Source organism: Thermobia domestica, chromosome 18, assembly GCF_964235325.1.
Source record: "Thermobia domestica chromosome 18, izTheDome1.hap1.1, whole genome shotgun sequence".
NCBI classification, from domain to species: Eukaryota; Metazoa; Arthropoda; class Insecta; order Zygentoma; family Lepismatidae; genus Thermobia; species Thermobia domestica.
Genome location: NC_137471.1, coordinates 14,998,745 through 15,015,088, shown reverse-complemented (window position 1 = coordinate 15,015,088; position 16,344 = coordinate 14,998,745). Strand labels below are relative to the sequence as shown.

At 35.9% G+C, this 16,344-nt stretch overlaps 1 protein-coding gene across 1 annotated transcript in view; it reads left to right on the top strand.

Moving 5' to 3' along the window:
• The window catches only part of LOC145674875 (uncharacterized), a 77,717-nt gene that overhangs the window by 14,382 nt on the left and 46,991 nt on the right, over positions 1-16,344 (top strand). The window contains exons 5-8 of the mRNA XM_081745117.1: positions 2,974-3,130; positions 7,849-8,022; positions 12,918-12,999; positions 14,571-14,614. Of these exons, the coding sequence (XP_081601243.1) occupies positions 2,974-3,130; positions 7,849-8,022; positions 12,918-12,999; positions 14,571-14,614 (457 nt within the window). The remainder of the gene's footprint in view (positions 1-2,973; positions 3,131-7,848; positions 8,023-12,917; positions 13,000-14,570; positions 14,615-16,344) is intronic.

Below are 16,344 nucleotides of genomic sequence, written 5' to 3'. Positions count from 1 at the left end.
CCGTCTTCTTGTACGAATATAATTTGATAATGATTTTGCAGGGTACTTTTAATACTGATACTATGTGTATTATCGGGAAAAGTATATTTATGGTAAATTTCATAGGAAAAGAATTATAAATACGAAAATCATAATGAGTAAAATAAAATGTAACTAAACACAGTAGACAAGAAAATTTTATTTTCGTTTTATTGTTCTTATTTACTGCTCTTTTGACATGAAATTTGCCACATACATGTCTTCGCCGATTATACACTTACTAACATTATAAGAAATACCGGAAGAATTCGTTATCAAATTATGTTCGTACAACATGTTTACAGACATGCGACAATCATTTTGGACATGAGTGTACATCTTACTTGATAAGTAGAGACGAAACTTTTTCGTTAATGCGATATGTACGAAACGTTAAAAAAAAATGCGTTTATGTTTCAGGAAACCTTAAACTTTCTGTTTCAGAGTCGGAAATCACGTTTATGTGATCGTGAATTTTTGCATTACTTGCGATAAATGCGAATAAAAGCGAAAAAAGTGAAATTATTCGTACATATTGCTAATAATAAGTAAAATTGGCATTTCCAATATTTAATTTTTTAAAAAACGTTACATTTACGAGAAATCTTTGCGAGTTATATGATCCAGAAACTGTTTCACTTCATAAAGATGTAGACATCAACAAAACTGAACTGTTGTTTAAATCGTTGACTGTGTTTTGTGGTGAAAATGTTCACGATATGTTGGTTGCTTACCGTGAATGTAAAAGTAAGGTTAGTTATTGAAGTTCTCAAGAGTGATAATAAAAAAAGTTGACATTGTATCGTTGTTAAGCAGTTTAAATGTTAACCACAGGTCTTTTGCTGTCAGCTCGTTACGTTAAATATGGTTGCCAGTCTCCAGTGTTGATGCCGAGAGATTCTTTTCCAAGTAGGCTATAATATGATTGTTACTGACAGGAGAACAAGGTTAAAAGAAGAATTGGTAATGTCTTGGTAAATGCTATCTTTTAACTAAGGATGAGGTTAGAGGAAATGCTTAAATTTTTGCAGTAATTTCTATATTTCAGTGAACACATTAGATAGAATGTGCACATAATCAAGGTATATCCTCATTTTTGTATTAGATATAGGTTCTACACCTCGCTATCAAAAATATACTTTTTACAAGTTCCATAATTATTTTTTTAAAAAAAGCTTGTGCTACATTTACAAAAATAAATGCGACATAAATGCGAAAATTGTGAAAATTAATGCTACAAAATATCAAAAATTGTTGCGAAAAAATTTCGTCTCTATTGATAAGACATTGATCTGCTAAGAAACGAAATCAAATATACTTTTATTGATTTTAGTGCCTTCAAAATACCGAAGAGAAAGTGTGTTCTTACAAAAATAAATCTAAGGACTAAATACCTCTTTATTATGCCATACAATGGTGATAGGAAATGTTCTCTACGATTCAAAATCGAAGTGTCCGGTACTTTTTTCAGTGTATAAACTCTACTCCAGCGTAGAAGCATTGAAAAGTATAGCACAAAAAATGCAGCTTCCTACCTTAGCCCCTTTAAAAGAAGATTTTTTTATCAGCACTCTCTTGTTGTTATCTTGGAAAATCATTTATCATATAACGTCTTTGTAAATAAATATATAAAACGGACGAGTCGATGAAGTACAGGGTAGCCCATAATTATGTGTATCATGCTTGACTGTAGAATTTGTAATTCTGGACAAAAAATTCGATATAGCAACACTGTGTAGCCTGAGAGTGGGGTTAAAGGTCACTGGACTTAGGACATTTATAGTAGGTATGGCAGACAGGATGACAGAACGGTTGTCTCTGGAACAGCGTGTGCGTTTGAAACATTTAATGTAGGTATGGCAGACAGGATGACAGGACGGTTGTCTCTGGAACAGTGTGTGCGTTTGTAACATTTAATGTAGGTATGGCAGACAGGATGACAGGGCGGTTGTCTCTGGAACAGCGTGTGCGTTTGTAACATTTAATGTAGGTATAGCAGACAGGATGACAGAACGGTTGTCTCTGGAACAGCGTGTGCGTTTGTAACATTTAATGTAGGTATAGCAGACAGGATGACAGAACGGTTGTCTCTGGAACAGCGTGTGCGTTTGTATTTTGCAACCAACAAATGCGCAGAGGTGAGACTAAGCTCGACATTCCGATTTGTCACCACCTGACTTTTCCTCATGAGGTATTTTAGAATGATAAAGTGTATCAACATCACATGCGTAATTTAGCCTAACTACGGGTGGCTATCACAGAAGAGTTCCACAAGATACCAGTACGGATTTGTTAAGCTGCTTGTGACAACGTTACTCTTCGTATCCAGGCATGTATCGATTTCGATCATGCATTGGTGGACCATGTCATGGAGAACAGCCATTAAAATTCTTCCAAGGAAAGGTATGAGCGTAATGTGTTTACGTTCAAGTTATGTTGCTAGTTTCTTTACCAGAGTCTTTGAAACATGATATACGCAATTAGAAGCTTCATTAACCCTGCACCACTCGTGCGGTGTTAGGTATCAACAACCCTCGCGTGGGGTCACAGTGACCCCACTTTATATTAAACGTATTTTTTGTGTACGAGAAATGTTGCAATAAACAACTAACTAATTGTTGGCCTTGAAGTAGACTATACAATAGACAGCTAGTAGGGTGGCCGGGTCAGAATTGCCAACTGTCTAAGAGAGCCAAACAAAAAATATCCCTCTGGGGTCATATTTACCCCGCGTGAGGGTTGCAGGGTTAAAGAATCAAGGCGGGTCGAAAAAAAACTTATTTCTCGTTTCGTGGGTAACACAACCTACATTAGGGAAAAATTCCTTGCTCTACTAGCACTAAAATATTTTAAAGTAGAATTATAGTAAACTTTTGTGATTTGACCTTATGAATAAAGAACTTCAATAGGTATCACGGAGAAATTTATGTGAATAATTGTTTTGTTTTTGTTTAGGTACATAACCCCTCGAAAATCAGTATTGTTCACCTACACAAATTTCCATGTGGCTGGACTTTGTATCTCGATGCATAATCTTCTAACTGGGACTTCTTCGTATACAGTTCCCGTTTATAGCATTGAAAACTTCTTTCGAGGCATCGACAAATATAAGGTATGTTCAACTGTTTTTAATCTCAATATTTCTTAGATTTATTTTCTTTCGTTTTCCAAAGGTGATTATGCTGTCCCTTTGGTGGTGTTGGATGTGCATTAAATAGTGCGAGAAGAAAAAGAAGCTGATTTTTAGTCTAGGAATTTCGGGGACGCGAAATTTAACAGAATTCTGTATCATACACAAGATTTTCCGTACCAGACTACGTACATGTTTTGTTACTTGGCCAGGACCAATTTACACCTTACCTTACTTTACCAACTGGCACTACACCTCAGGGTGAGCTCTGACGTCCTTTACCACATGCCTCCAAGCTTCTCGATCTTCAGCCATTTCTTTCCGGCCTCTTACTTTCATTATCTTCAGATCTTACCCTACATTTTCTTTCCAACTTAGTTTGGGACATCCTTTCTTCCTGTTAGAGTCTTTGCTTTCGTTAAACACTCTTTTTGGCATACTGTTACCTTCCATCCTTTCCAGGTGACCGAACCATCTTAGCCTCTGTGATTTAATAAATTTTATAATACCTGTATATTGTCTATTTCCTCATTATTTTTTTTTATCATCCATTGGTTTTCTCTTCTTACTGGATCGTATATCTTCTGTACGATTTTCATCTCAAATTTCCTTAGTGTATCTTCTTCTTCCTACCTTAGGACCCAAGTTTCACTTCGAGAAATCAAAAAAAAATCCCGTTCAGGTTTTGATATAGTTTTTTCTATTTCAACTATGCCCCTTCTGGTGCTGCTGTCGATATGTGATTTCCCGTACCTCCCTCGAAAGAGGAGGAACAACTTGCTGAGACCGACATTTTTCAATTGTTGGATGCGGAAGCGTTGCCACAATAAATTATTTCACGGACTTCGCTGTGCTCTGTCTTGTTAGCCATTCTAAGTAGCCTACGATCTTCACACGTCAAGACCAAACGACTGAATTACAAACTGGCAACACAGCTGAGGTCATTCACTTTTTTCTCAAAGCATAGCGAGGGTTTCATCTGTCAGAGACAGGCGGGGGTGGGGCCGAAGTATAGTTCGCATATTTTCCGAGGGCACAGGTGGAATAGACAGAGTAGAAATGGTAACAAATAGTAAAGGAGGTTTACTGCAATCAATCAAGCGTACTAAGAATATATGTCTAATATCTCTACTAACATCGGAAGTGGTAGAATCTACTACCATTTCTAGTTTCGACATTAATTGAGAAAATATGGCGACATACAAACCAAATTTCTTACATTGTGTACATATGGTACTGACAAACGGGAACAGAACTCCAGTATATTTAGAAGGAAAATCTGTAGATTCCGGCTTCATGGTGCAGCTCCTACCACAGCGAAAGAACTGGAACTTGCATTGTGGAGGAGATTTCGTGTACTGCGTTCTAAAATGAAAATAAAATTAATTTATTAGTTATAAAATAATGAGCTTCCATTATTTTATATGAATTGACGATTTTAAAAAAAAAAAAGAATGTCTTTGAAGTAACCCCAAAAAAAGGCCTTTTCTACTTCGCAACATTCTCTTGCGTTTGTCATGGCCGAATTTAAAACACACAGCAGACAATGCACATACTGAATATACAGATTCTTTTTTAGTTGTACCTGCATATCGCCCATCTTACTAGAAAGGGAAAAATATTTAAAATATACCTGGCTTCTGAATAGGACAGGAGTGAGTGGTGGTCAAGTATGTATTTCTTTCTTTTTTAAAATGTTAACTGGCTCATTGCATCAATACTGTGGTGCAAGAACCCTCAGTGTTCGACGACCCAATCGTCTATGGAACTTTTCAAGTCAATAAACGTGAAGAAGAAAATTGTCTATTTTGGAAAATAAATTATATTTATTATATGCAGATAAGAATTAATGGGATGAGAGTTGGCTAGAAAAAAAATTTCATGTCGTTCTGCTCCCTGAGACTTAGGCTTCTTTCACATTGGTGCGGCGATTTGCCGTCGCCGTTTGCGGCACTTTGCCATGGGAGAAGTGTACCCTTTCATATTACGTGGCGTTTTGCCATGGATGAAGAATATGCGATCAGGGTTGCTGTGCAACTGAAGATACAAAACCTTGTGACTCTTGTCGTATTGTGATCGTTGCAATGGACAGACGCAAAAAGTTTCTTCTCGCATTGTTAAGACAGACAGAAAAACAAAACAAAAAAAGTCAGAGACACATGTTTTTATTATTATTATTATTATTTTTAGAGAATTGGTATCTTGAAAGAGATTTTTCTATACTTTCCACAATTGATAGACTTGAGCAAAATAGCAGCCAGGTTCTGGATATTTAAAATACGATCCTGGTATTCATCTGTTGTGAAAATCCTTTCAGGGTAGTCGGTGGTTGAGATCTGTCCCAACGCAACCACTAAGCCCAAGGCTGATCTGCAGGTATTATTATTATTATTATTATTATTATTATTATTATTATTATTATTATTATTATTATTATTATTATTATTATAGTATGTCGGATTTATTCTTTTGTTTTAAGCGTTCCGACTATTGACTCAAGTCTCTTCTAAGCACTGCTCTAGTCCCTGAAATCAAAGGACTATTCAAGAAATTACAACCATAGAAGTGTTAAAGATAAAATATATAATGTACGGTAGGCTATATTTATCAAATATCATATCATTAATTCTCTCTTGCTTTGCGAAAGTACATTAAGGTATTATTACTAATTATGTAATATTGCTGAAATATTTGATAGTGTATATTTCAATTTCGGAGCACCACAAATTTATAGAATTATAAGCTCGTTTGTCCAGTGCTGCATGGGCATTTATTTCTCCCAATCTTCTATTACGTAGAAAAAAATAATTTAAATTGAGTTGGACTCTTTTTAATGAACGACCTATGGAGTTGACACTTCGGTAGTATCGGTCGTTTTCGATTATTTTTATATGTCATCTTTTCCCCATATATTGTATGTAACAAGTTTGGTTAAAATTACTCCAGGTGTCCTAGGCTAGAACATAACCACATATACAAACTACCACATACACTAGGATAGAACATAACCACATATATATAGCACAAAAAATCTAAAAACACTTCATACAGGACACGTAAGTTTGGCTCTCCACTGTACAACGCGAGTTGCGGTTGCCAATCGTTTTTTGTTTTCAATGTGTCATGTGGACCTTCCTCTTCCGTCAGCAGTAACCCGTTCATCTGGAGTGTTGTGGTGTGAAAGTGGTGCGGTAAGATGGGCGACCTGACAGACTTCCAAAGAGGCATGATCGTTGGTGCCCGTCTGGTTGGAGCTTCAGTGGCAACAGTGGCGAACATTGTGAGGGTATCGAAAGGCACTGTGTCAAATGTCACGAGGGCATACACAATTCATGAGCAAACGACGTCTGCAAAGCACAACAGTGGTCGAAAGACAATCCTGTCAGATAGGGACCGGAGCACATTAAAACGAATTGTAGCAGCTAAAAAGACCACTGCAATGAAAATTACGTCTGAACCCGATTCCGGCCTACAGAACCCGGTTTCATCGAAAAGAGTGCGACGGGAACTTCATAAAATGAAAATTCATGGCAGGGCCGCTATCGCAAACCCCTGGTCACAGCAGTAAATGCGAAGAGGCGTATCCAGTGATGCAAGGAAAACAAGGCGTGGACTCATGAGCAGTGAAAACACGTAATGTGGTCCGATGAATCGACCTTCACCTTGTTTCCAACTGGTCGTGTTTACGTATGGAGAACACCGTCGCAGGCATGTGATACAGACTGTCTACTCCCAACTGTAAAGCATGGGACTGGTTCTGTTACAGTATGGGCACTGATATCGTGGTTTTCTGCAGGTCCCATCATAGCCCTGAATTTAATTATGAATGCTAAAGCGTATGAGGTAATTTTGGGGGACCAGGTTCTACCCATGGCCCAAATATTGCTCCCTGATGGTGATGGTATCTACCAAGATGATTTGGCACCCTGCCACGCTGCAAAAAATGTGAAATCATGGTTTAAGGGCATCACCAGGAGCTATCACACCTCCCCTGGGTCCCACAATCACCAGATCTGAACATCATTGAGCCATTAAGGTCTGAGTTAGAAAGGCGTGTTCGGTCTCATTACTCTTCAGCAGCATCCCTTAAGGAACTGGAGCATGTTTTGGAGTAACAATGGTACAAAATTCCAAACATCACGATTCAGGAGCTGTATACGTCCATTCCACGTCGAATCTAAGCTGTTTTGGACGCAAATGGAGGCCCCACACCATATTAGATATGATTTTTACACTTTTGCAAACGTTTTAGATTTTTGTACATTTTGTTAAGTATATATATATATATATATATATATATATATATATATATATATATATATATATATATATATATATATATATATATATACTTAAAACACACACATTCGTATTATCGCAGCCACTCTCTACTCTTTCCTGGCAACGTTTGCTCACTGCCCCAACACCCAACGGCAGATCGCCGCGTATATGTGAAGAGCTCCATTGCTTGCAATGTCTTTCTACCCTGCCCGACAATTCGCCGGATAATGAGAAGGGACTCTTAGTGGGGTCTACCTCTAGCTAAAGTTAGGGTGAGCTAACTGCATTTGCAAAGTATACTGGGTCAATCCGCCCCTGCACAAGAGTTAGTTCATAATTGTTATCATATCATTTGTTTAGTTTATTATTAAATTCAGTTAGTTTATTAATAATAATACGTATTTCTTTCTGTTTTTTAGCCTACTGTTATTGCTGGGTTTCCGTTTGTGATGAACGCAGCATGCAAGTCGCCACTTGCAGATAAGTATGATCTATCCAGCGTTGAATACATATTTGTTGGTGGATCGGTCTTGGGGAGCGACATAAAGGAAACATTAAGAAATGCATTTCCGAATCTGAAGAAAATATACAACGTAAGTGTGTACGTTAAGAATTTTTATCCTGAACCGTTGTAAACAGTATTAACAAGTCTAATAATTCTAATATCAAAAGAATTGGTTCTGGACCACTCAACTACTGCATTCTAGTCACTTTGAAGCATTTTACAGTTACCCAATGTTGTTACTGATAGATATATCTTAAAGTCACTTTGAAACTAATAGCGTCTAAATCCTTTATGCAAAAAAGCTTCCTCTTTGCAAAGTGATTAGTCTACGGGCCTTTGGCGTGGGAGACTCGGGTTCGATTCCCGGCGGGGTCTCAGGTGTCCAATGTTCATCTGTAGGTCCTCGTCCAATATCGCCTCGCTGCTTCAAGGACGCTAAAACTTAAAATCAACTCAACTCTTTTCTTTCTGCAATGAAGTAGGTTATTTATAAACATAAAGAACACTTACGGACTTAAACTGGAACCTTGAGGTACTCCTGATAACTAAATATTCTGTCAATTTGCAACCTTTATATACTATAAATTGATGTGTGTTTACCGAGTAGCATTTAAGTAAATTAATAATCTTAAAATAAACGCTGAATTGACTGAGTTTGTAAACCAACTTATTCTTACTATCGACATCTTTGGCAAAGACAATATAAAGTACATCTACTTGGCTTCTTATATTCTTTTATTTATGAAATTAGTTATTACACTGAGATTTGTAATAGTTGGTTTGCCAATTCGTTAAGCGCCACGAAAAATTTTGTGGATTTTCCCATCAAGCTGGTAATAATTTTATAAATAAAAAAAGTAATATTACGGAGCCTAGCAGAAAACCCTTCAAAAGGGCCATGTTAGTCCCTTCTAATGGGAAGTCTCACCAATATCAGACCGACTACAGCTCCTAAAGAAATAACAAAACATAATAAACATGTAAGTTCCTACAGATAATTTACTGTGTCCCATGGGACACGTAAGCTTAACGTGTTACGGAACCATGTTGGAATTCTGTTAATGAGCGTTTGACGTGATTAAGTACACCTTGATATAGAAAAGTTTCAAATACTTTTCCAAATATGCTGAAGATCGAGATAGCAATGTTATTTTCAATCTCACCGTTATTTTAGCCAGATTTCGGAATAGGATTACTCTGGACATTTCAGTTTACTTAGAAATCTACTAGTCTTATAAATATGTTAACGCTATCAAGAAATGGTGTACGCAACTCTTCACAGTGTAGCTTGGAATTCCATGGACAACTATTACACTTTTTGAGTTGATTTTCATATACTTGTAACGTATATTGGAACCGCCATTTAAAATGTAATGATTAATTTATTTTATACATATATTTTACGTTACATTCCAGCCCACAGTCCGTGAAATTCTCAAAATATATAAAAACGATCAAATCACATTAAATCAGGAACGACAAATTATATTACTATTACCTTTATTTTCCAAAAACTCCATTAATTATACTTTTGTTTTTCGGTTGTCATAGCAACGTTTTAAACAAGCAACTATCTGCTGTTAAGGTAACTAAATATAACGATTATATACATAAAATCAACCTTCAGCTGCTTAGATTAACTCTTATTTCTTTCTATTTAGAATCAACAACATATATATTCTTTTCTTCTTCTTCTTCTACACGATAGATTGTATACCTTTATGCGCCGTTGCCCAAAACCAAGATATAAAAATAGAGGAAATTACAAAATAGATATACAATATCGTTGTATACTTGTACCGATGATATGCGTCATTTTGTAATAACTATCTGGTTCATACTAACTTTGCTATGTTCAATACGTTAAACTAGAGATACAAATCGCTGAGCAAAACAATATTTATTTAAAAATAATAAATGTGTAACATTTTCGCCAACTAACTGAACTTATTGGGCGGTATTCAGAGAGAATTAGTTATTCGTGTGTTCGTCACAGTCTAGTTATTAACATACTAACTCTTTACTAAGGAAGGTGCAATTTTTAATATTCAGAGTTTACTTTGAGTATAACTAAAAAGATGATTTGGGTATGATTAACTTATAGAATCCCAATGCATCGGGTGAGAAAAATAAAAGTGGCAACTACGGAAAAGTGGATCAGCGCATGCGTAGTCTGTAAAAATGAAAACACATGAAATACGAAATACGAAATGTTGTGTCGCACGCTAAACCATGGGTAAATGATTAGCCTCTGCTTTAGATTAATTAGTCACATGTGATTAACTTCGTCAAATATTACGTCCTAATCACAGACTCTGAATACAATTTTGATAACCATTCGTTAGTCAACCCCGTAGTATAGCGTTAATCAGATGTCAAAACGACTCTGCATAAGGCCCATTGGCTTTAGTATCAAAACAGTGTCAAAACAAAACCGTGTCTGATGAAGCCGGTGGGCCTTATGCAGAGTCTTTCTGTCACGTGATTAGTACCATACTAAAGAGTTCGACTAACATTTGTTTCCTGCAGTAGTCAGACATTTAGTATGATGTTAATCATACGTCAAAACGTCTCTGCATAAGGCGGATTATGTTCAGTTAGTTGGCGAAACATTTATTATCTTTAAATAAACGTTGCTTCGCTCAGCGATTTGTATTTCTAGCTTAAGTCGTTTCCTAGTTGAACTTAATACTCTATATTACTATTGTTATTATTATTTCTTTTTGTATACGGACACTGAAAACAGTGAGCAAATACGTGTGAGATTTCATCATTATTTATTAATTCTTTGTCATTATAAGACAATAAACTAGAGTTAAGATGTTATGTTTGGCTCTTTACGAAATTCATAATTCAGATGAAGATTCCGATTTGATAAGAAGTTCTTATTTCCATTACTCGTTTTGCCTTTAATTTCTCTTCGTAACATACAAATCTCTGGTTGATGAAAGACGAGCTTCGCCCTGCCCCTCCTAATTTTTTTGGAAGACGGATGATTTGCTTCGAGTTTTGTTTTCTTAATTAGTTTCCAAGTAAAACCATGAAGAGTAATTACAAAAACGCCTAAAAATTTATAATGGGTCATACTCATACAACTGTTGATAGTCTACATACATATCTCAAGAAGAAATGAATTGATTAGGTTATAAACGAGATACATACACTTCACGTAAACTGTCGCTGATTTTAGTACACTTGCACTCAAAAATTTGTTTCAGCTTCCCATTATTTCTTCCAATGTTAATCAAAATGGTTGGAAGATAGCAGCATATTAGTAAATTTTTGCCGTGCATAGTTTTAGTATGACTTGTACCTCAGATAATGTTTGCACTTATTATATTTAGTAATTCTTCTCAACAAGTAGAGCACGTCCTAGCATGCCGAACCTTTATTTCATAAACTTAGAGTATTTACGTTATAAGATCCAACTCGAAAGTAATGACATTAAGTTTTCTCAATTAGAAGATGAAGGGAAGGGTGGGACGGTTGATGCGGGATGTTAGGTATCGCCATACGCCTCTGTGCTTTACAGGGTTCAGATCGCCTTCGAAGAAAACAACAACTATTTGAGAGTTGCATAACGATCAAAATGCAAAAGGAATGTCGAGTAGCGGTACATGATAAAGTTCGAGCTAAACTTTTCCCTACCAAGATGCTTCCTATGATACAAAATGCCTACAGAAGGATGAAACTTGGATCTTTCAGTACGATTCAGAACGGAAAGACAAGAGTTCTACTGACCCAGTACCGGATATCGTTGACAAAATCTAGGATTAAATCGATTCTTACTGTTTCTTTTTACTCTAAAGGAATCCATAACTAATTCGTACCACTAGGAGATTACCAACATCAGAGTTCTTGACTATGATAATGAGTCGAGCTAACCGTCAATCCTAATGGGAGAATTTCTGGCAAAACAGTCGTGGTAACGCTACCCTAAGCAGCCTACTGCCTGAACTTGTGCCCGGCTTACTTCTTTTTATTTATTTTTATTTTTTCATTTCAAATTCAAATCGAGAGAACATTGTTTTTGGAACTGTGAAAGCGTGCAAGCTGCCGTAACGAGTACATTGAAAGACATTCATAGTTAAAAGTTTTAGGCAAGCTATGACTGACATAACTACTAGGAACGGTTCATCGATGTTGAAGGATGATATTGCGATGAATTTTAAATGAATATCTTGAATATCTTAAGTGAACTGAATAAACAAATGTTGTAATATGAGAAACTACCTTCTATCCAGCAGCGCAAATCTGTCTTCAACATTGGGAGGAAGGGCGGCGGATAAGACCGTTCCCATATTTTGTTTTGTTTTGTTTTGTTTGCGATGTCCAAAATATTTATGAAGTTGAAAAACAATGTGGAGGATCAGAGGAGAAGAGTTGTCTTCAACGTTGCGAGGCGAGCAGATTTGAGGCTTATTCTGGGGGACATCAATTTCATCTCACATTCCTTTGTGGCAATCGGGCAAAAATCATCAAATTTCTCCCCCCCCCCAAAAAAAAACACATTTCAAATCGGATTAACGCGGGGGGAGGGACAGTTCCTCTCAGTTCAAAGATTGGAGGGGACATGTGCTCCTCATCCCCCCAGGATTTGCGCCAGTGCTTCTATCCATACTTTGTAAATTGCTTTGAAAATGTTACTTGCTAAGTCTATAATTCTCTGTATACCAGCTAGGATTTCCAACACGACATCCACACGTTCCCGCTACATCAAAGTCAGAATAGTCCCTAAGTATTCTAATTCATTTTCTTCTTCCTTGTGTCAGTAGTGTCTCGACACTGCTTGATATTCATCCCTATTCTGCTCACCGTTATTAAAGTACTCAGTCCTTTGTCTTACTTTGCTTGTAAATCTCTATTTATAAGTTTTCTTACGTTATTAATTTGAAATGCGATTGAATGGTAAGAAAGTTTCAAAAGAAAATATTCCTTAAATTGTAATTATAATTTTTATAATGTTTTAAAACAATATTTCAGAATTATGGAATGACCGAAATTAATTACGTAAGCAGTCAATACGCTCAAGATGATTTCTATAAGGACGAGGTGTTAGACGAAGGTAGGGTACTGTAACATATTTTCTTCAATCTTTGCATACTGTGTTAGCCTCTAACGTAGCATAGCATACACAGAATATTTTAAACCACTTTATGGTAAACCCAATAATATAGGAGGAGAACCTGTTTCTCGTAACTTTGGAGTTGCGTAAAGAAGTTACCCAAAAATCACAATGGCACGAGCAACAAATCAAACTCGAAACATTTCAGAGCGGGTTTCCAGAAGATATACACCTTCTAGCCTGATACTGCTCATAGGTATATGTATTTCCAAAATAGACAAAAGTTTAAGTAAAATGGTTATATTTTCTTTACAATATGTTCTCATTTTTGCTCTAAAAACTACGTTAAAACATTTGGTTGAGTCCAAATGTTGAGGAGAAGAAGACGATGAGAAACCGAAATACACTTTTTTGGGGGGAGGGGAAGGAGTGAGGATCTCCTCCAATAATGTAAGCCGTATTACCTGTAATCCTCAATATGAGTAATACTGGATACAGTATGTACACTCCAACACCTTAAATGTACTGTATCACTCTACAATTTCTTAAGTAAAAACATGCGCAAATAGTGATGCATTTTGCCCAGATATTTTAATGGAAAATGACCGCAAATTGCTTTACTCGTACGCACAGTGGCGTATTTAGGGCTTAACCTTCCCCCCGAAATCTTACTATAGTAAAGTATATTAAATATCTTGCGGAATTTTCACATTTTCAGGCAAAGCCATCGACAGTTAGCAAATCCCCCGAAACAAAATCGTAAATATGCCACTGCCTACGCATATGGTACCTTAACACACTATGATTGTATTAAGATTGAGTTCAGCAATCTAAACTGTTATTTATGGTTTACCTCTTGAATATTCAGCGATGTCACTCACCTAGGCTTAGTTATGGCACATTCTGCCTCTTTCTTGATGATCTCTTGTTGCAAGTGCTGTATGCCGTCATCAACTTGGATACAGTTGGCTGAACATGGCTCACTCAGTGGAAGTCTTGTATAAACTTGTCGCAACTAATCATCTACCCACATCTGATATTTTTGAAAATCGGAGAAGTCTTCCGTCTCGTTAGCGGGAAAGTCTGCAAAAGAATAGAGATTTCCTTCCAGACTTATCGAAATAAATAGTAAGTTTACCAATGCGTGTACATCCAAGGAATAATCCTACTTCTTTTTACGTTTAATCAGTGTGCCCACAAGATAGTAACCAGTGTCTACTTTACTATGTCCAGTTTGAAGTTTAAAGACAAGAGACATTATTATAGACTAGTGTGTCTTTCTTGAAACAAAAAGTAGAAAACTCGTAGCGTCTTAGCCACCCAAAATTATTAAATATGTAATTTTTACGTATGTTCATAAAATCGCATCGTATCTGAATAATGAAAACTCTAGAACTTTACTTAGTTCGAATCATTACTGAATGTATTTTTAGTAAACTTTTTTGTTCTCAATGTGAGCATGTGAGGCGACAGAATATTTATAGATGCATTACGATGCATTTTTTTTATACATTCGTAAATTTCTTCTAGACACTGTCTTTATCCTGAAACAAAATTATTCCTCATTTCAGAATCTACAAGTGCTGGACTCCTTCTTCCAGGTTTCCAAGCTAAGGTAAGAGAGACTGAAAACTAAGCTTAAATAAGAACAATTAAAAAATAGCCCATATTATCAGAGAGTGCACTACCTCAGCGCTAGGGTGGTCTCATCTTTAGTGTAAAAGTCACTTCGTTTGAAGCCATACCATATGAATTTGAGGTGTAAGGAAGATAAAGTTGATTGATTTTCTCGGGGTTCTCTCAGTTTCTCATAATCTCACCAGTTTGTTTTCATAATTATTTAGTTGTATGTACGTATTATCAGTCTTTGTTTTCATAATTATTTAGTTGTATGTACGTACCATCAGTCTTTGTTTTCATAATTATTTAGTTGTATGTATGTACGTACTATCACTCTTTGTTTTCATAATTATTTAGTTGTATGTATGTACACTTGTGTCCAAAATTGTTGTCGCATGTCTTTAGAAATTACATAAATAGAAATAACTCTCTTTCTTGTGATAGAAAATGTCACATTTCTTCTTTGAAATAAGCAGAAAAACAAAACACATATTTCCAAAAAATATTTCAATAAAAAATTAAGAAATAAGCAAGTTATAATTAAAAAAAGAAATCTCCGAAACTTTCATCGAAAAATTCTAAGTTCCATTTTCGTAAACGTGGCAAACGCGCAGCGAAATTTACAAAGAGGGAGGGAATTTTATGCTTTGTTAGAAATACAACGTAAATCTGTCATAAGGTTAGTTACTATACATGTGGCACAGCTCTAACAATCATTGCTATTAAGCATTTTACATTTAAACAAACGACTAAATAGAAATAAGCTACAAAATGTGCGAAGCGATCAGACATTTTGTTAGTGGTTTCGCTACATACGTCTACCAAGGTGCCGTCCGTACCGTGCCTTTGTAGAGTAGTCGGTTAAAGCTTCTTCTTTACATACTTTATTTTTCCACGATCATCACTTCGAATCCCATACCCTATAGTAACTTTTTTTTTTTTTTTTTTTTAGAAAAGCTTGATTCTGTGAATTCCTTAAGGAACAATGTTTTGTTCTAATAATGCTCCTTAGTATTATCCTCTTCATTTTAGTTTATTTGAATATTTCCAAATAATTTAGAATTATGTCTTTAAAAACATTAAAACTCAAGAATTTTATAAAAAGCGGAAGCTTCATTTATAATCATTTTCATAACCGAAATGAGAAACTTACAAATAGTGGAATTTTAATTAACATATGGCTAAGCTTTCATAAAACAGTAACTAATAAAAAAAAAATTACTCCGCATAGTTTCTGCAAGTAATATGCAGGTAATAGGCAGAAAAATGAACGTAAACTATTAGATGTCGATTAAAAATTAGTAGGGATAGTTCTAAAGCCAAGTAGAAAATTATCTCTGCTTCATGAAAATAATGAACATTTTACAAAAATAATGGTATTTTTGCTATATCGGAAATTTGTTTAGTAAATAAATAAATAAAATACAATTACATAATTCAATCACTCTTACTCGATAGCTTGAAGAGAAACTGTTCGGCCGGGATCCTTCGGTTTTCTTCGTAGCACACGATGGGACACGAAGTTGATCCGAACCAAGGGAAAGGGTGTAGAAAGAAATAGTGTCACGCCACCGAACGGCATGATATGTGACAATGGCCACAGCAGTGACATGGACGGATCATGGCAGGGGAATGACATGGACATGATACACAATGTGTGAATTGATATTTAACTGAAAACTGGCACATTCAGTACACGAGGGAGTCAAGTTCACTTTTGAAATT